Below are 21182 nucleotides of genomic sequence, written 5' to 3'. Positions count from 1 at the left end.
ATGCCTCATAATATTACAAATATTATATTTGTATGCAAATGTATTCTAATACTATAAATGGAAATACTGACCCGCTCATGAAGACTACGCAGTTTCTGGCCCTTCTCTTCAAGCAAAATCTCTCGTTTCTTCTTCGCCTGTGCTTGTCTTTCTTCATGAATCTTCCGACTCTCCGCTCGTGTCCTAAAATAAGGAGATATGCATAGTCATCTAGAAATTACCTGCTGCAGTTATTTCCACTTCCAGGGACCTGGGTGCAAATCCTTCCAAGTGACAGAATACAGGCTCATGACCAAAAACTTATCTACACCTTTAGTAATTTCAAAAATATTTTAAGTGGCCCTCAGTATAAACTATATTATGCCTACCATTTTCCCTAACTATGTATTGGCGTCATAACTTACTTTTTTCTTGAGGGTGATGAGAGTTTCTCATGCATAAGTAGAGCATGTCCAGGCGGTCTAGCTTCCAGGTTATCATCAAGGTCAACCATGTCACCCCATGACATGCCCTGCTGACTCCTCTTCTCTTCGAACTCTGCGCATAGATCATTCCAGTCCATGGTACGCTGAGAGGATTCTAGGGAGCTCATGGTGTTCTGTGTGACAAAATGCAGGGTGAAATATAATTCCAACAATTCAAATTGTTTTTGCTTGTCGTATAAAAGAAAAAAATCCACATGGAACTATAATTGAAACATGGGCTTACCACTAGGGACAAGGCTACCTTGAATTTTGATGCTACCTTTCAATGTAATTTCATACTTGATTGATTTTACTTTCAGATTTTCAAGACACATAGTGTACAATTTCTGCTCCAACCCTCTGCAATTCGTGGGGTAGGCGTATATCTGATATAGGCTTACACCCAAGGAACTACGATATATTCATTACAGCTGAGGAAGAGCATGTCCATAGGAACTTGATTGAGGACCACTGAAATCCCATTTCAAATATACTACTCAAGGAATATATTAAAACAAATACAATAAAAAAAAAATGTATGAAACTATTTAAATTAAAGCATGTGATGTAAAAGTAAGGCTTTGGGCTTTCAACAGAAGTCAACGTTTATGTCTGAGGCTGACATGACCTTGTGGAAAGCACTTTATCTGGATTGCTTCTCTAAAATTATTGACGTTTGTTAGGGAGACGGTTCGCATGTGGAGCCTTGGGTCGGACTGTTCCATTTTTTTCGAAGGGGTGTTCCGTTTTGGGAACAATGGCAATTAGTCAGTTATCCAGGTAAGTATTCACGAAATAGACCTATTGATTAGATTAATAGTAAGATGGTAAAGTGTGCAGATTCTGGAATCACAACTGAACTGCTGTACCAGGGAGTGGAAATGCCACATGTGAATGATTGTTTAGGAATCTAGTTTGAGGCTTCTTGCATTGGTTAGTAGAAAAGGTATTAACATTACAAAAAAATATATAAATCAAGATTTCTTTCTGAATATTGATTAAATTTAAAGATCAAAGCAGCCTTACCCCAAGATCACTGTCACCTTCATCTGTCTCCACAACTTCGATCTCCTTATTCTCCTCTTCTTCAAGTTCTTTTGTCAGGTTCTCTTCCTCTGCAATTGCTGATGCCAACGCCTCTTCTTGATACTTCTCCAGTTCGCTGGTGAGTGTCTCTTCTTCGTTTAATGCTGCAATTACTGCCTGTAAACACAGAATAAACAAATGTTTAGATTACACTGGAGCTGCATAAAATTCAGTAACTATGTATTTTATTTGATTATTTGTATTGTCAACATATTTCCTTCTAAAATTTTAAGTTAATAAATTATTGGTCTATAAAAAAAATGTTTTGATAAATTTAAATTTGTCATACAAAGTGATTATATACAGATTAGTAAAACACAGTCTCATATTAAATATTTTTTATTTGTATGAAACTGACAATGAAATGCTGAGACTACAAGTAGCCTATCAACAAACCTCATCTAAATTTGGAACTAGCTCTGTTTCCTTCTCATTTTCCTCAATTTCAGTTTTAACTTCTGTAGTACTGGTGACTATATTTAAAAAAGGAAAGAAAGAAGAAATCAGTTTTAATACAAGCATAAAATACAATGTCTACAAATACTATTAGTGTGGTAGGCAACAGAAGATCCAGCACAGGCCACAATTTGCTTCCCCTTGCCTCCATCCCCTCCCCCAGAGAAGGCACAAACATGCAGTATATTTTTAAATATGTTGGAACTTCAAAGCGTAGTATCTGTTGAAGAGAGGATGCAAAATTCAGATGAAATAAGATAGGACATACCTTCAAGAATGGCAGGGTCTTGCTCTCTGATGTCAACTTCCTTCTTCTGGATGTTAGAAGACTCTACCGGATGATTTTCTTTCTCACTGTCAGTACGACTCTCTCTAACTTCTGTGTTGTTTTTTTCTACATCCGTAATAACAACTGGTATTTTCTCTTGTGTGACTTTTGGAGTTGCATTGCTGTGTATTTGTTTACCATGATTGGCAGGCGAGTTGGAAGAGGAGGAGTTGCGGGATTTGTTCTGTTTTCCTTGCTTGCCTCGTTGCACAGTTTCCCAGCCTTCAGTATCATCTATTAGCATAAACATAATTCAGAAAGTATTAAAATAAGTAAAATATTGATTAAAAAATTAAAGGTGGTGAAGACATGAAATCATGAACAAATATTTTATACAACTGGAATGTTATCATTTACGGTAATTAAACTTAGTAGAGTGGAAGCACTCTGTGTAATGTTGTTGTTAATACTAATAGAATATTAGAAGTAAAGTAGATGTGCTTTGAAAAAATGAAAATCTTTGTACACTTGACAATAAAGTCAAAAGCACATTCTGATGAGGAGGTAAATTAGGAAAAAATTTATATTTCATGCTGATTAGGCATCATGCTAATATTAAAAGTACATAAATATGCCATATCATCTAACTGAAAAAATATTTATTTATTATAAAAAAAATTACCTTCATTGATTTCCTCTAACACAGCATTCTTTGTTTTAGTTTCAACCTCAGCCTGTTGCGGGAGTTTAGGCTGTAGTGCTGCTTTAGGTACCGGTTTGGTTGTACGGCCTTTTACTTTATCAGCCCAACTTGAACCAGTTTCAACAAATGGTACTGGGCTACTACGCCAAATGAAAAGGTGTATATTAACATTTGGAATTCTTTACTGAGAAATATTGCATTCATATAATATGTAGAGGATCTGCAGCTCGATGGGTATCAAAAACATTTAAAAGTACATTGAATTGATATCAGAACTTACCCTGATTTTCCCTGGTTGTTGAAGCTGAGAATTCTGTTGACAGGACTTGGGGTACTACGGTAGCTATCAGGAGTTGGGCTGGTGCCAAGGGCCTTGCCAGGTGATGTCTTCCGTACCTCCCAAGCAAGTGAGGTAGGCCTAGAATAGGAGGCAACATGCAAACATACATAATCATGATTATTATTTTACAAAATTTATTCTTTGATATACCTTGTTAACTGTATGTTTATTTTATTATATTATTCTTTAAATATACTATCAAACTTTTAAAACATTGTTGAAATAATACTTTACTAAAACAGTATTGTGTTTTATTGTGATTATTTTAAGTAGATATATCTATTATTACATAACATGCTATTCTGACTCTCCGAAGCAAAACAAAAATGTTGTGCAATTCAATGATTAATGTGTTCTCAGTGAATGTGGCTGTGGAGGTATGATTAATTTTACATGCTTGTGTAAGTGTAAGTCATTAGATTTTTCCAAAGCTTTCTCCTAATTGTATGCACACATTACTAAAACATTATGAACAAAGCTTATCATGATGCCAACAAGTTAAGTGTAAATTAATTTGGTATGTGTTAAGTTTAACAGCAAAAGTTGTTCAAAACAAAAACAGGTATGTAAGCAAACAGCAATACATTATATTATAAAATTGTTAGTTTAACATAAAAGCAACATTAAAAAAAACATGGAAAACATTTCACATGATTATTATATTAATTTTATTCTGGTATGATTTCCTTTTTGGTCCTGAGATGAAAAAAAAACCAGTTTCATAAAAAATAATAATAATTTACATATATAATACAAAAAACATAATGCTGTGGCTACTATATACATAAATTACAATTTTTATACTAGATTTTAAAAGGCCAAGTAGAGGTAATGTAAAGGATATAAAACATTAATAAAAAGGATATGAATGCTATTGTTACATCTATGAGAGGCAAGTATTTCACAAATAATAGAATGTAAAAGATTTTAACTATAGGATAAAGCAGCATGCTAGCGATGATGTTCTGAATCTGTACGGTCGGTAATAAAGAAATACGAACCGCTGTCTACGAGGAGGTGTGCGAGCATCGCCAGGCCAACTTGGTGCACGATGCTTTGCTGGTGAAGATGACATCTTGCGTACCTCCCACACCAAAGAGGTAGGCCTATGGTTTTGGCAGGAGTAGTATGAGAGAAAACACAAAAACACACACACGCATGAGATATACATGGAAGAGAATAATACCATTACCATATGAACACAGTCATTGAGAATATTATCCATCCATATATGGAAGAGGACACCATTACCATATAAACAGAGCATTGAGAATATTATCCATCCATATATAGAAGAAAATAATACTATTACCATAAGATCACAGTAATTGAGAATATTATCCATCCATATATGGAAGAAAAGGACACCATTACCATTATAAAAGTATAATTTTGAGTATATTATCCATACACATTTGGAAGAAAAGTAAAACTGTATGGTATAAAAAATTACATTGAAAATATGTCAGTATAAATCAAGATATTTAATGTATATTTTATGAGATTTTATTTAATAGGATCATACTCTTTTCTAAAAAAAAAAAAGGTGAAGGAACCAAATTATTTGACATCCATTTAAAATTAATTTAATTTAACAGCAAATCATTATCATTATATAATTATTTTGATGAAAGTTAAAAATAAGGACAAATGATATTACATTCATATTGATATAATAATAATACACAGATTTATATGTATTTACACGTAAAGTTTTTGTCATAGGCTACAGTATGCATGCACTTGCACATTAAATCCAGCAAACATTGGGACCCCGAATGTCGGCCAACGAGCCCATCTTTTATTTTAGCGAGCGCTTACTATACAACGCCGTCTGCTGATCGTCACTGGCAGTCTGAGAGTTTCGTTATTGAAAGGATCAATTGCATGCATTATGTCACAATACATTTATGAAATCTTGTTGCCCAGCAACCATCTGCGCAAGTATGTGCACAAATTATGATGAGGTGATGTCAGTAATTTAAGATGATGGGATTAGAGAATAATCTGATGAGTGATGGATAATTTACAGATTAGTGAATGAGCAATAATGTTGGATCAAGAAGATAAAATCTTATTTCTAAACAGGTAACGAAAATTAAAATGAATCTGAGGTTATGTATTTCCTGAATTAAACAGTAGCATTTTAAGTAATCCATTTGCAAAGGATTAATGTGAGATTTGGATTAATGTACAGGGATAAGAACAGGTTTGCATTACATTTACATAAATAAATGTTTCCCAATGACCAGGGTAGTGAATGTGAAGGGATTAACATATTGACTCCAAAGTATCAACTTAATCATATTCACAGGGTGTAAGTATTAGGGGACCACTTAAATGTTGTAGACGACATAAAACTTTTGAAATTGTAAATAAAATATGTTGGTATCCTAATTAGAGGCAAAATGTACTAAGCTACAGTAGCAGCATAGGATCTATTACCATTGCAGTGACACATAAAGGTGTATTATTTACTATTATTGCATATGTTTACCCAAATTATATTAGCAATTATATTAAAGTAACATGATGCTTAATAAATTATTAGTGTTCACTTCAACAGTCTCTAAAACACTTCGTGCAATTGCCAGAAATAAGCCATCTTGTAGTTTCTCTTGCACAGTAATATGTCAAAGGTCAAGGCATATAAACAAGACATCTAATATATTACAAAAATGCATGTTTGCGAAGAAAAATATTATACATTAATTCGATGTGCCGGCATAATGCCTTGAATGCAGAGATAAAAGAGTTGCTGTTGTATTCCTTGAACTTTGACAGACATGTACAATTAGAATTACAAGAGGACTTTTTATATGTTAGATGGATGTTGATCAAAGTCCTCAAATAATGCTGATGTCATGTTTTGCACACATTCCAATAATGATAGCATGAATATCCCTGGATCTTTATATTTTCAATAAAGATAATGGATAATAATAATGAGTTCAACATCAGTTTGTACAAGATAAACTATTATAGTCATCAATATCTTTGTTACTCTTCAAAACTGTCAAAACTAATGTTGGATTTTGTTAAATATTAGGGATTACTATGAGGATTAGTTAGAACCAAATTAATCCTTAGATTAGGTATCAAGATTATTAAAGGTAGTAATATATGATCCTACTTTTTATCTTTATCTGCATTCTCGAAGGCTGTCTGTACATTAATCCGCTTGATCAGGGCTTCAAAATCTCTTGTAGCACTCTTCAGTATCATTATAACTTCCTACAATAACGAACGAAACCAAAAATAATAAGTAAAATATGACAAACAAAACAACAAAGAGAACTAGTTTTGCTGAAAGCATAATTCATATTTTGTAAAGGGTAGGTCTAAACCAAATATGAGAACATACTTGTTATATCACACAACCAATCATAACAGCCAATCACAGGTATTTAGAGGTCAGGATCGTTATATATTTATCAGGTAAGAGTGAATGAGAACTTACATTATAATTACCACATAAGAGGTCAAACCCACCCCCTTAAAATTTCCATAATTATTGTCAACAATTTGTATTTCAGGTTTTCTATTAATAATAGTTCAAACATGCTAACCAAATTTAGTTTTGCTATCATATCTCCCTTCCTAAACTCCCAGCGTTACTATCTACCCACAATCCCATGTTTTTATCCCCTTACCTTACATTCCACAATACTCTCATCTACTTCACATGTGTGGTATACTTCATCTACAGCCCTCTGTAGGTTATCAAACAGAAATGCCCAGTAGCGGGCACGAAGGTCAATTTTCTTAGTTTTCTTTTCTGTTTTCTCTAGGCTGCGTCCCTCTGTACTTGAGCTACGTTTCTCCTCGGTGGAGCTGTCCCGAGGGCTTTTTCTTGCCTTGAGGATTGATGTTCTGGCCTTCAGCTTCCTACGTGGAGCTGTCTTGGCTATTTAGTTTAAGAAAAAGGGAAACATAGTATGAAAATGGATACTAAAATATATGTATCATAATGTATAATCTACACTATTGTATCGCAGTTATTTATAAAAAAAAAAAAATATGAAGGCAAAATTGACACGGATGACATTAATGATTACTCTAATGATGTCAGTGATGTCCTACACATATAATTAAGATGATGCTTATGATAATAATATAATAAAATAGTAATATTCACAATAATGTTGTTATAAGTTATGATGTAATGATGGTAATAGTGAACATGACAATAATGGTGGATGGTAAGTTAATGTGACATGAATGATAAATATTTTATGGTGCCAAACATAGTCATCAATAACATGGATACGGCCATAAAGATACATACTAGGATGTGGTATTATTACCATGGCAATGGAATGTTTAATTTTTGAATTACTGATCATGTTTATACTTAGCTAATTTTATGAATATACTGTGGTCAGAGTGTAGAGTTCATTAAACACACTCTACATTATATGCAATATTTATATTCTGTCAATCCATAGTTTATGTTTATATTTGTGTTTATTAATTTTATGAATATATTGATTTTGTTTAGAGTGTGATGTTTACAGGCTATTTGTTAAGAGAATTTTTTAGGTGATCATCAGCCTTTGTATACTGTATCTGCATACAGTACCTGCCAACATTCAAATATCAAAAATAGAGACGCTATTCATTGGTGCCACGCCTAGCACCATGTAAGACCAAGATATGGCCTAGGTAGCTAGGCGCTTAGGCCTACTAAACTACAATTAGGTGTTCTCTCTGCTCTTACTTTGATGCTCGAGTAAAGACTAATTCTTTGCCGGAATATTGTTTGTGATAGGCTATTGAATCATAGGGCAATTGTTGAAACGCATCTGCCACAATCGTCTTTTTCGTTCTGTTCATGCACTAGGGAATCCCCGGGTATAATTCCACCCCCGAAAATCGGGCCAATTTCGCGTTCATGGGAATGGGATTATACCCGGGGAAATACAAACTAATATTCCCTTCATCACACATTTTTTTTTAGAAATTCTAGAAATAGGGACGTCCTGATTTTTTTGTGTTTTTGACATCGGAAATCGGGACGATCCCGATTAAATCAGGATGGTTGGCAGGTATGTATCTGATTTGTACTGTGTGCTACTGTAACATAAGTGTAATTGTCATTGCCTGGAAATAAATACAATTTTTAAACATGAATACCAAATATTATAATAAAAGCAAATCCCCTACAGTACTGTATGTATCACATGTAAAATGCACTACCTATACATAAGTTGAAAAATTCTTACTTTACCTAATTGTGTAGTAAATATATTAAACAAAGCTAACCTCCTAGCATATAGAACATCACAAAATTAGGTGATACACCAATAGGTATTCTGTACTATATGAAGATGAAATAACAATTTGATTTAATGAAGTGGAACTGATTTGAATGTGGATTGCATCAGTGATTATAAAAGCATTTCAAAATCATGTGACTATTAACCTGCAGTATCGCTATCGTCACTATCCTCCACCGGCACGCTCCACTGGACGAGATTACGTGCATTGCGCCCTTCTTCTTTCACCAGGCGACGTACCTTGTCATAGCTTGTAGACCGCTGATATGCACTCTGCAAAAACACAAGAACAAAGGATATTTTTTTTTTTTAATTCTCAAATAAAAAAATATGAGATGAATGCTCTAGTTAAAATCTGAAATACCTGATTTATGAAACGCTAACCTTATGTAGTGGTGTACTAAAAGGGTGTCGTGGGAAAGCATGCCAACAAAAAGGTTGCACCCTTACTCCTCTTGAAAATTACACTAAAGCAGTTAAAAATCTCCTAATAATAATACAGTAGGGCCTACCAATTTTGCCAGCTAGTACCCCTAAATAAATCCTCTGTGTCTTAGATAAACCACTAAATGTAGGCTACTCCAAGACTGATATTTTACAGTACTGTATACTGTACATGTTATCCTGTATAACACATTATCACTGCCTCAAAGTGCTTCACATTGATCATAGGATCAAACACCTCTAAAAGCTCTCACTGGGAAGTGTTCATGTTTCAGCTATTAACATTATAGTACTAATCAAGACATTGTTAGTATGAGGTACCCATTTCTACTCCTTGGTGTTGGAAAACATTGCAGTTACTTAAAAGCAATACCAATTTTACTTAAATATAAATATTCTTCCAGAGAAATAGCTCAAACTCTATCATCATTACACAGGATTTTATTTCATCGCACCTATTTTTTAATGAAGAGAATTCATATTAACAAATATTGGTGTCATATTGTAATTAATTACACAATAATAGAAATTAACAACAACTCAAGTGGAAGCAATCAGTAAACATTGTGGTCAAGAGGAAAACTGATTAAAAAAATCAGCAACTAGCATGAGTACCAAAAGAAGTAGATGACTCTGGAATTAATGGAACAATCTGTGACAATAATCAATCAATAAACTAAAGCTCAGAATCTCATCCAAATATTGATGATGTGATATAAAATTATCATCTTTTAATGTCTCCATTAAAATGTCATCATCAAAAAAGAACTGTATTATCACTCTCTTGCTAGAATACCATACTACATTTCCCATTGAATAACCATTATTATGATTATATCCAAATCCATTCAATGTATGCAGTTAATATATTACAATTATTTACTATTTGTACTACAAACTTGCCATTATAATGTAATAAAGATCCCAATGGAAAAAAAACATCTTGCCCATAATATTGTTGTATTATTTTTGTTCAAATGTCAGATCTTTCAAAATCAAATGAAATACTTGGAAAATTATCCTATGTGATAGTAATATTGTTATATAATCAAAGTAAATTTATAATCTGAAGAATAAACATTTGAATACAAAGTGTCAAAATTAACAGCTAATGTACTAATGAAAAAAAACAAAGGGATGCTCAATCCACACATTTTAAAATTATTATAATTATAGTGTAGAGTGTATTTGTAAATTTTACCGTAACATTAATTGAGCATATAATTCATTTTTATTCTATTGTATAAAGTCTAAACTAATCAAGTAGAATCAATATAAATAAATGAATAATTAATAAATAATCATGAACATTAATTATTCTATTAAAAATATATCAAATCCATCAATTATTAACATTTCATATTAGACTGATAAAGAAAGTTGCAAGATCTACTGTACTATGGCAATTCATCCACCAGGTGCTCAGTGCATCCCATCAAATTACAAAGAAGCAAGAGTACAGTAGGCTACAAGGCTTGAGATCATCAACAACTAAGGCCAACCTAATGATCTGAACAATTCTTTTTATTGTACATTAGAACAGAAAAAACGCACAATACAAGTTTTTTTGGGCTTGATTAATTCTAGGCCTACCTTTCGTCTACGTCCTACTGAGGGCCCCATGCTCCTTTTTCTGTAGTTTCCGAAGAAGAATGAATTTCAAAGGAAGTGATCTCTGTCTCTCAGAAGCGGTCTAGGCAATTAATGAGTCTTACTCATCATCATCGGGCAACATCTGAATAGACTAGCAAGGTGTGACAGTCTGTCTACCATTGGGCAGGCTACACCGGATTAACCTTGGCCTTGCTAACAATCAGGGGTTAATCTGGTGTAATGGAGATTCCCTAAGCATGTAATTTGTGAAGCTATTTATAACAGTCTGCATCTAATTCGATGTTACCATTATGAGAGGAAATGGAAGACAATGTTATCATTTATCATGCATTGATAGAACAGGGAGGTGCACTTATGTTAATCAGATGATCAGATTTCTAAATTGAGTCCCTCACAAAAAATGTTTATTACATATTCATATGAAAATAAAACAATATTAATATTTTATCCCTTTCAAGGGAGTAAAAAAATGCAGTGTAGGGAAGAAGGAATGAATATAGAAGGAGTGAACCCTGTATAATATATTCTTTTATGAAAATGGAAAAATAATCTCATTTTATTATACAGTACTTGTTTGGGAAGGAGGGAGAGGCTCAGAGACTAAAGTATGTTTGTATGCTCTTGAAAATGTTGAGGTTGGGAGGGGGAGAATGGATGAACTCAAGGTAAAGAATAATAATGCAAACTGATACTATTAATGTCACACTATTAACTTTCACCCACTTTAAATACTGTACAGACCATAAGTCCATGTTAAAGCATACAGGAATTGTAAACTTGATAATGGTAAGCATGACTGTATACTATTTACTACTACAGTATATGTATTGCTACATAAATTGCTTATTATATCAAACAGAAAAACATTATTGCCAACTTCTGGCCAAATTACCAAATAATATCAATAAAAAACAATAACAAATATAAAATAACAAATAATAATAATTTATTTTAAAAAATGTTATGTGGTTCAATCTGATCATAAAAAACTAATTGGTTGACAGAAAAACACCTAAACAATTTCTTTCACAAGTAACATAAAGATTTAAATTTTAAACAAATTTTAAACAGGAAAATGTGACTTATACAGTATGAACATTACAAATTATGCTAATTTTAAACTTTGAACCTAATGACTTACTTGTATTAAGTTATGATTGATATGTACTGTACAATTAGATATTGTATAAACCTTGGCATTTTGTGAATTTGTACAATTTCCCAGTATCATGTAAATGGATGACTGATTAGAAAAAATGTAATACAGAGGATAAGATACTGTATTGTAACAAAGGGTAGTTTTGGAACAGATTTATGATCCGAGTCTTTGTGTTTGATACAAATTAAGTCAGATAGGCTTTTGACATGCACTAGGTCGATGACTTTAAATGAAAGAATAACTGAAGCAAAAACAGTAAAATGTCATTACTTACATTCCTCAATTGCATTGACATATTTAAATCCTCAAATCAGCTTTTCGCTGCTAGTGCTATGGACTTTTATAATGTCATTTTTTATGATGTTTTTTAAATATTAAATAAAGATACCAAGATAATAATTATAAGTAAACTGAAGCACTGCAGAACTTTTTCAACATATAAATACCTTTATTAAAAAAGTAAACTAAATATTTTAATATTTTTTTCATATAGTGTTCTCTCATGTTTCAATCTTTCTTCATAAAAATGTTCAATTCTAAAAATCCACAAAAACATACTGCCTATAACTATGCATTTTTCACCTCACATTTTTCATTGTTAAATAATCATGTCCCATCTGTGTCCATTCACTGTGAAATTTACCCATTTGTCATTCAATATAATTTCAAACAGAATAATAAAATTATAATAATACACTATTAATATTATTTATAGATACCATAAAAATAACAAAAGTTAGGCAACATCATATATAAATTATTCTCAAAATAAGAACCATTTTATTATGTACCCTTTTAGAAGGAGGGAATACAGAGAATAAATGAAAGAATATGTTTTATTTGCACTCTTCATTATTATTAGTAACTTGCCTAATTGAATACAGATTTCCAAGACACCAATGTTCCTAAATGATCAAATTCTATCTAAATGTGAAAGCTATTTTACTTTCTAATAATTTGATACAACATTGATTGCTGTAAATGCTCGAATAAGCTCCCCTCTCGAATAAGTGCAGCTCTCAAATAAGTGCTGCACCAAGCTTGATTTTTTAAGCTGAATAAGCACTGCAGCGCTTAATCAAGGGTTTATATTACCTTGTGTGTAATGAAATACCTTGAGAAACAGGGTTTTAAATACAATGTACTGTATACAGTGTTAAAATGAATACATAACACAATGAAGACAAAAGCATTTCTCTATAAACGTTTATTTACGATGATGTAGGACCTATGATATGCCTACTGAATTACGGAAATATGTGAGCTATGTAAATGGGAACACACATTTTTTATTAGCGCCGCTCTCGAATAAACGCCGCTCTCAAATAAGCGCTGCACTGGAGCCTCCAAAAATTTTATAAGCACCTTGGTGCTTATTCAAACATTTATGGTATGTTGCTATAATCTATTTATATTTATTTATTTATTATTATGCCATGATGCTGTACTTTGCATATCACACCATTTTTGTAAAACCTCTTGTTTTAATGAAGGTACCAGAATCCAAAACACAGTAATCTGAAATACTGTAAAAACTGACTACGTCTTAGAGTAATTTTCAATTATTTATTTGTACAGTACATTTTAAGGTCCAAGATAGAAAGTCAATCCAGAATATCTTGAGAATGGAGCCAAGATGACGGCAGCCATGATTTCAAGTACTATATAAGGACATATCATTGTAGTTATGATACCTGCCATCCAATGCATGTACTGTATATATCAATGATTCCTGTCAAGATATTTTTCATTGATCTGAATTTCTAATTGCACCAGTATATACTGTAGTAAACCTAACATCTATTGATTACTAGCTATACTAACTGTACAGACCTACAAACAACAAGGCTAATATGACAGGAATGCCCATAACATTTCCCATTCTTTAAATAGCGAGTACAGTGAGAACAGTTGACTCATCATGGTTATGGTTCAATATAAACATTGAGGTCAGCTGGGTTCGAATCTAACACTGCTCATTTTACTCATTTCATTGCCCTTGTTGCTCTTAAACTTACAAAGACATGGGTACCTGGAAGGATGTCGATGTATTATACCACACAGAATAATCATATTCACCCAGGGAACAGATATTGTACTTGTCACATGAAATTAATCAAATCACCAGGGGTTATAACAATTTTGTAAATTCTTTGCTACCGGTTTTCCTGATTAGAAGCCACGGTACATGTACAACTATGAATTACGTTTACTCACTATTGGAAGAGGAACAGAATGTGTTTAAAATACATTTAGATGACTTTAAACTGCACTAGAATTAAATAATTATTTTCTTCCAAGTTACAATTCTGTACTAGTTAGACAAAATGAACATTGACATAATAATAATCATAATAATAATATAATAATAATAATATCAAAATAGGCTATTCATGAGTAAAATGACAGTGCTATAGAACAATTATGTCAAAATTTCATTTTAAAATAATATTTCAGAATGCAAACTCTGAAACCAAAGTATATTAATTTCTTTAAAAAAATTTTTAAAAAACAATTCTTTTATTAACAACCATTACAAATTTATATTTTACAATAAATTTCAAATTCAATCTTATAATGTGAAATATTGTATTCAAAATTATCAATATGATAATTGCATTAAATATTTTACATGCTGCACATTAAAGTACTCATCTGTTTGAAGAGTTTGACGCAAGAGTGTATTTAACAAACTCACAGTGAAATACACTCTGCGTCACATAACATTCTAGAATGCATAACACAGGCATTAATCAAATCAAGATTTCCACTACACTAATTTCAGAGATGCAACATAGGAAATCTACAGCATAATGATGTCTAGGCCTATTACTAAATACTTTAAATTCTACCTCTACACCCAAGGAAAACCTACCATTTTGTTACATGTAGTATTCCTGTTTGAGTGCAAACCCCAGACTTTTTCCTAGGCCTACAGTAGCATACTATTATGTTTTCCAAGTATCACAGCTGTGAGAGGAACTGCATAGCTACCATACAACAGTAATAGAGGTCAGTGTTCGTTTAGACAGGCACTCTGCGTAGATCAGGCATAACATTAGTTGAGGTCCAATAGCTGTATGAGGCCCATGGGTGAGGCCTACATGACACATAGCAGCATGCTTATAAGCTCATTCAGATATTTTTATTTATTTATAATTTGGTATGTTTATAGTACTGCAAAGAATGTACGTTTCACAACAAACAAGATTCATGACTGAACGTATACATTTTTAATGTTAGCTGACCTTCAACAAACACTTTTTTCTTACAGTAAGTCATGGATTACTGACATGATAAACTAATCTTTGGTATTAAAATATTATATCATGAGGCTATTATTATATAAATTCCAAATTCTTTTTATCACTTAATACTGATAGCCAAAACTAAATAAAATCTATTTATTATATTTTCTATAAAATTCTCACATTTCATTATTAACTGTATTATTAAACTAATTGATCATAATCATTCATAATCATTCTTGGATTTGTAATTCATTAGAGGGGCTACGGTTTGGCGGAACCTACAGTAAGGTACTCCCCTTCCAATCCCAGGGTCTGGGTTTAATCATGGCAAAAGAAATTTTTTTTGTAATAAGATGCACAAGAACCATAATGAGGAGCAGATCAAATTCAAACGGGAGTAAACCTATTTAGACTTGCTATCGATGTTGCGTCAGGGGTCGTTTATAATGTACCCACTCTCAATCGAATGGTTTATATTTCACAAAAAAAAACCTTTACTACCTAATCTGTAAGTGCAAAGTGCTACAAACATGCACACTTTCTATTATTCACAAATGCTTAAGAAGGAAAGAATGCCCATTTTTCTGAACAGTCCCTCATTTGCTGGTGTGGCTCCCATAACCACCACCCCCTCTCCTTCCCTACAGTAACAATAACCTTAAAGGATGGAATAAAATCTAAAAGGCCTCGGCGATCATACTGTAGGCCTACAATACAACACGTCACGTTTGTCAATCAACATACATGTACTGTATGTTGTGCTACAATGGTTTAGCACCCCTCCACTCTGATATCCCATCTTTTTAACCTTTTCTATTCCTTTGAAATCTAGCTGATAATTTAGGTCACAGAGATCAATTAGGGGGTTTTATTCTTAGGTACAAACAGTACGCTGGGGGAGGCGGGTAGGCAAATTTGTACACTCTTACATATGCATAAAAATGTTGATTCAAAATAACAAGCAATATGTAAAATGATGGTAAAATTATAATGTAACCATCGATTAAGCAACCAAGTACATCGCTCTAGTTGACTTCACAAAAAAAGGGAGAATTTTTTTGCAAAAAATCAACATTTTTTTGTACACTTTCAGAGGGGAGAGAGGGGGTACCGAAAAAGAATACAGTTTGTACACTTGTGAAAATATTGAAAATTGTGCTTGATCCCTTAGCAGCAACTTCAATTCATAAATTGATCTGACCTGTATTAACATACAGTATAATACAGGTTGCCGCTATCTATTTCTAGTGCGAATAGTTTGTATACTGGCGTTGGTTTTTGTGTCTACTGCCCCATGGGGGGTGTAGACTCTTAGCTATCGTCTCATTTGTAAGTTTCAAAGAGAGTCAAATGTTATGGAATACCATTGCATAATAAGCTAAAGACAGAACACACGTTCCCACTGGGAGCATATCTTTTTTGTTTTCTTTCTGTTGATGTTGTTTACATTATGAAAATGTGAAATAGCATAAGCCTAAATCTGATAATAATTATGATTTCATTCTGTTCATAGAGTACCACAGTCTTGTCGTCACAACGCCAGGTGGCACCCTCTGTTGCCAACCAGACGTTGGTTACCATTCATTATGCCTGAATGACTTCATACTGTAGGCTTTCTGGAATAGGCATTTTAAAATCTACTATTTTACCATCAAAATGTACTAAAAACATTAGCTCACATTATATTAGTTTGAACACACATTTAATCATCAATTAAAATTTACAAAGAAAAACTAAGATATAACATCTTAATAATTATGTTAGAAATTGGGATCAATGGTTTGTCAGTGCAGTGGACAAAATTGCATCCGGTTGAACGCATTTTGCAACGATAGCAACGGAGAAGTATCACATGGTATCATGACTAACACTGCAGTACTCTGTACAGAAAGTAAGAAGACGTAGTAGTATTGACTTTCAAAGGTTCCATACTCTGGATTGTATGTGAGCTTTTAGAATAGCAAAGACTATTACCCTATTCAGACTAGACTTCTATTGACATTGGTTGCAATGCAGTTTTTGGGTGATTTTCCGTGCAATTTATAGCCATTTCTTGACAATCCCCGTGGATGATGTAGCTGTGCTAGGCTTATAGGAAAAAAATGCAGACTTAGTCATGTGGGTGCATTAATATCTACAGTACAGTACTTCATCTGGTGGAGTTCGCCCAAACAAGAGAAGAAAAACAAGGCAGATAATCTTGATCAAGAAGACGGTTTCCGGGCAGAGTTGACTGACCTCAGCCAATCAATGTCTGTGGAACCCGTGGTAAATCGGGAATAATACAGATTGTAGTGCAATAGCAAACAAAAATTTTGCAATATGGATTACTGATCGAAATGAGATGCTAGTCTGAATAGAGTAGGGATGTTCTTGTCTCTTAAGTTAAATATAATCATCTAGTAAGATTGGTAGGTTAGTCTAATTTATTTATTTAGACATTCTTATATTTATAAGTTATATGGTGCTCTACAAGGAACAGATCACCTTACAAAGCTTACATTTCAAAAACAAAAACAAAAACGAACAAGTGAAGACCTAAAAACAGCTCTACTGAAGAGAAAAGAAACATTTTAAGACGTCGTTTGAATAGAGATTCTGACACTGTTTTTTCGCAAATTGGCAGGAAGTGCGTTCCAGACACGCAGAGTGGCAATAGAAAAAGCACTAGGCCTAGGCCTACTGTATCGCCACCCTCTTTCAACTTTGTTTTTGGTCTTCTTGTTGATCTTAACAACTTAGGTAGGATTTGTACTCTTCTTTAGGTTTTGTAGGGTCATTTTGTTTGAGATTGTACTTTTTTTAAATTTAGTTCAAACAGGTTTATATTTAGCTTTTTTTTCTGCACTCCCACCCCACCCTCTCTAGCCTACAAAAATGCATAGGAGGGGGGACCTAGGGCCCGCTATAGCCTAGATAAGCACTAACTAGTAGTAGGCCTAGGCCCTAGGCTACCTAGCCTTGGCCTATAGGCTAGTTACTAGTAGGCCTAGGCCCTACCAATAGGCCTAGGCCTAGGCTAGAGGGGGCCTAGGTTAGGCTAAGTAGGCCGAGCCCTATAATAACAAGAATACAAATTACATACACAAGTGAGAAAATATGTACCCGTTTAAAATTTTAATAAAAGCATTAATATTTTCTACCAAGAAGTAAAAAGCATAGCGCTCGCCTTGTGCTACCCTAGGAGGGCCTAGGCCCTAGGCCTACTGTAGTCTAAGCCTCACGGAAAGGCCTTTCCGACTTCTCGGCGGCTACGTAGCGACAAGCAGGCAATCAATTTATTGCCTTGGCTTGGCCTACCTTTGTATGAGAATTTCTCGATGTTCCAGTCGGATCACTCCCATTACCACGTTGTTTCGAACCTGAGCTAACCCTTCGTCTTCTATTTTCACTCATATTTCCAAATTAATTTTAAGGATAACCTGAATGAACAGGTCGTTTCCCGGGATCAAATCAAATACCTACGCTGGCAGCCATATATATAAACAATGAAATGTCTTCTGGTAAAGCTGAAACATGATTGGTCAAATTTTCTCTCAACCACTGACAGGCGTTGACAGAACCAATCGAATCTACTGTATATATTTAGCAAGATATTTCTCTTACTGTACTTTTAACTATATTTAACCATCAATTTAAAAACATTAACAATACAATTATATCAAGTCTAAAACATGATCAGGGTCAGCTAATGTAAAGAAAACTCTATGGCCAACAATGTTTATGAAATATCAGATTTATTAATTATATTAATATTTTAACGAGGGTGCTACAACTCCATAAAAGTTTGCAAGCCCTTCACAAAAAAACAATTACAATATCAATAAGAAAAACAAAAATTTCATAATATACAACATGTGTAGCAGAACTTTAGTTAAATTTGTACAAACTGCACCAATGTTATGATTTTATAATTCATATTACTGTAATAAAAAAATTTAAAATTTCAAGAAGATAATTCATATATTATGAAATTGTTAATGTATAAAATTATTTACTAAATCTTTATATTATTATAAGCCTCAGATTGTATTATTACTCAGATTGTAAGTACTGCCAATGTGTTTCTCCAAATTCCAAAAATAGATCTGTGGCTTCGTCTCATGTTTGAATCAAATATTTTCCTTATCCTTCCTTTATTGTTTTTTATTAATTATATTGTATTGAGACAAATAGACAAAATAATAACACAGGTTTTAAATTAAATATTTGTTTTCTTTTATTTCATTTATTCTTTTTCATTCTCAGCCCACATAGCGCACCTATGCATCAACATTGAGGTGTGAAACAATTCAGAATTTGTAACTGCATAGCAAGGTACCGTTGGCACGTTAGCAGTCATGTGAATGAAGGGCACAAATAAGCATAATATGAACATGTACTTTATTGTTAAATCGTCACTCCTTTTGGCCTAGGTAGCGCAGACAAAATCCAACACAGAGAACCACATGTTTTTAGTAATCAATGAAAACTGTGTTAACTAATAAAAATATCATAGGATATTGGTTATTTTTGTCTTGGATTATAATAAATTTCAATAGCTTGGGCCTAATGTATGCAAGCTTCTAATCGCTTCAGACCCTGGCTGCTAGCCTTAGCGCTCCCGGCCACCGGCTCCTCGAAGGCATGCTGGATTCATACTCTCAATCAAATTATGCAAAGTAAATAAAACATAAATTAAACTGGATGATATGTTATACAAATACATTTCCTTGGAAAATGGAATATCATTTCATATTATTATATATAGCTATGAGGATGCCATTTGCTGTATATACAACCAAAGAACTATATACAATATATTATATTTTTTCATTTTATATTGTGTGGTGAATTTTAAGGTAGTCTGCAATTTTCCTCATCTTATTCACTCTTTTAAAAAAGTAAAATAATGATTCTTCACAATTGAATATTAGAGTTATTATATTATATTATATTAGAGTTATCTCCATAATTACTGTTAAATATCTTGAATGTGTGCTATGTCTGTACTCTGTCATTAGTTTTAGCCCAAAGATAATGAATTTACAGTTATTTTATTTTTATCTTATTCCTTTAGGTACATGGCCAAGGATTACCAATAGCAACTTAATCACTGTAGCAGTAGATAAGAGGCAATCCCTTCTCAAACATAAACCCATGTTGCTCTACATATATGGAGTGTTGTTTTGTTGAGAAAAAATCCTGGGATTTGAACCCAGGACCCTGGGATTGGAAAGCGAGCATCTATCAACCAAGCTATTCAACTGCCCTCGTTGAATTGCTGATCAATAAAAAGTTATCTTATTGTTTTTGATGTTTTTTTTTCTGAAATTATAAGATTTACTGTCAACAGTAAAAACAAATGGACAAACCTAAACAATTAAAATATCGACTTGCTAATAAATTTATAAAATATTTTCCATTCCAGTTTTCAACTGATAGTTAAAAACTTACTTAAGTATACAAAAGCAAGCAATTCAAATACTGTAACTCATTATTAATCTTTCAGTTTATTATATTCAAATGTTGTCAAAGTCTCAAATGATTCCTTCATCAAACAAAAAAAAAATTATAATATTTGTTGGATCCAGTTGTTCAATGACTTTCATCATTTCAAGTTAGTATATCTTTTATAAGCCAAATTACGAAATTTATATATGATTTTAACCAAATCGATAATGGACCCAAAGCATAAATTAAATAAAATTTTCATAATCCTCATAATATAAAGCATTTAAAACATTCAACCATCAGTAAATTTCTTCATGAAATTTGACACCGATGCCATGGCTGTGTTTAGCGTCCACAACATGTTATTAGATCCTTTGTAGGACATGTACAGGGTTCCCGCCTCCCCTTTGTAGCCTGCATGGTATAGCTGCTTGGTTAGGCCGGGTATAGCCCTTCTGTTCTTTTCTGTAACGTGGTCGACTAATACGGGATAGAACTTAGTGTTGACAAACGATGCAACTTTGTCGCAGGCAATTAAAAGTTCCAGTAATTCATCGTCATAGATGTCATCAGTTACCTGTAGTAGAACAAATAAACTGAATAAGATGGATGAAAAGAGTGAAAAATCACATCAAAAGGTAAAGTAAAATGAAATATTTGAAAACAATTTTTTAATTGCCTGGTA

At 33.0% G+C, this 21182-nt stretch overlaps 2 protein-coding genes across 2 annotated transcripts in view; both read right to left on the bottom strand.

The window, feature by feature from the left end:
- The window catches only part of LOC117110259 (S phase cyclin A-associated protein in the endoplasmic reticulum-like), a 42542-nt gene extending 23994 nt beyond the window's left edge, over positions 1 to 18548 (bottom strand). Inside the window, exons 1-12 of the mRNA XM_033252893.1 lie at positions 18365 to 18548; positions 8743 to 8869; positions 6971 to 7224; positions 6451 to 6551; positions 4319 to 4423; positions 3258 to 3395; positions 2957 to 3117; positions 2275 to 2568; positions 1947 to 2023; positions 1491 to 1667; positions 405 to 598; positions 72 to 183 (exon numbers count right to left, since the gene is read on the bottom strand). Of these exons, the coding sequence (XP_033108784.1) occupies positions 72 to 183; positions 405 to 598; positions 1491 to 1667; positions 1947 to 2023; positions 2275 to 2568; positions 2957 to 3117; positions 3258 to 3395; positions 4319 to 4423; positions 6451 to 6551; positions 6971 to 7224; positions 8743 to 8869; positions 18365 to 18460 (1836 nt within the window). The 5' untranslated portion in view covers positions 18461 to 18548. The remainder of the gene's footprint in view (positions 1 to 71; positions 184 to 404; positions 599 to 1490; positions 1668 to 1946; positions 2024 to 2274; positions 2569 to 2956; positions 3118 to 3257; positions 3396 to 4318; positions 4424 to 6450; positions 6552 to 6970; positions 7225 to 8742; positions 8870 to 18364) is intronic.
- A 710-nt stretch (positions 18549 to 19258) lies between these two features.
- LOC117110258 (neuroblastoma-amplified sequence-like) overlaps positions 19259 to 21182 on the bottom strand; it is a 38578-nt gene continuing 36654 nt past the window's right edge. The window contains exon 54 of the mRNA XM_033252892.1: positions 19259 to 21074. Within this exon, the coding sequence (XP_033108783.1) occupies positions 20790 to 21074 (285 nt within the window). The 3' untranslated portion in view covers positions 19259 to 20789. The remainder of the gene's footprint in view (positions 21075 to 21182) is intronic.

This window comes from Anneissia japonica, unplaced genomic scaffold, assembly GCF_011630105.1.
Source record: "Anneissia japonica isolate Jap-2015-1 unplaced genomic scaffold, ASM1163010v1 scaffold673_len1821605_cov196, whole genome shotgun sequence".
Taxonomy (NCBI): domain Eukaryota; kingdom Metazoa; phylum Echinodermata; class Crinoidea; order Comatulida; family Comatulidae; genus Anneissia; species Anneissia japonica.
This window is presented reverse-complemented; position numbering and strand designations above follow the sequence as displayed.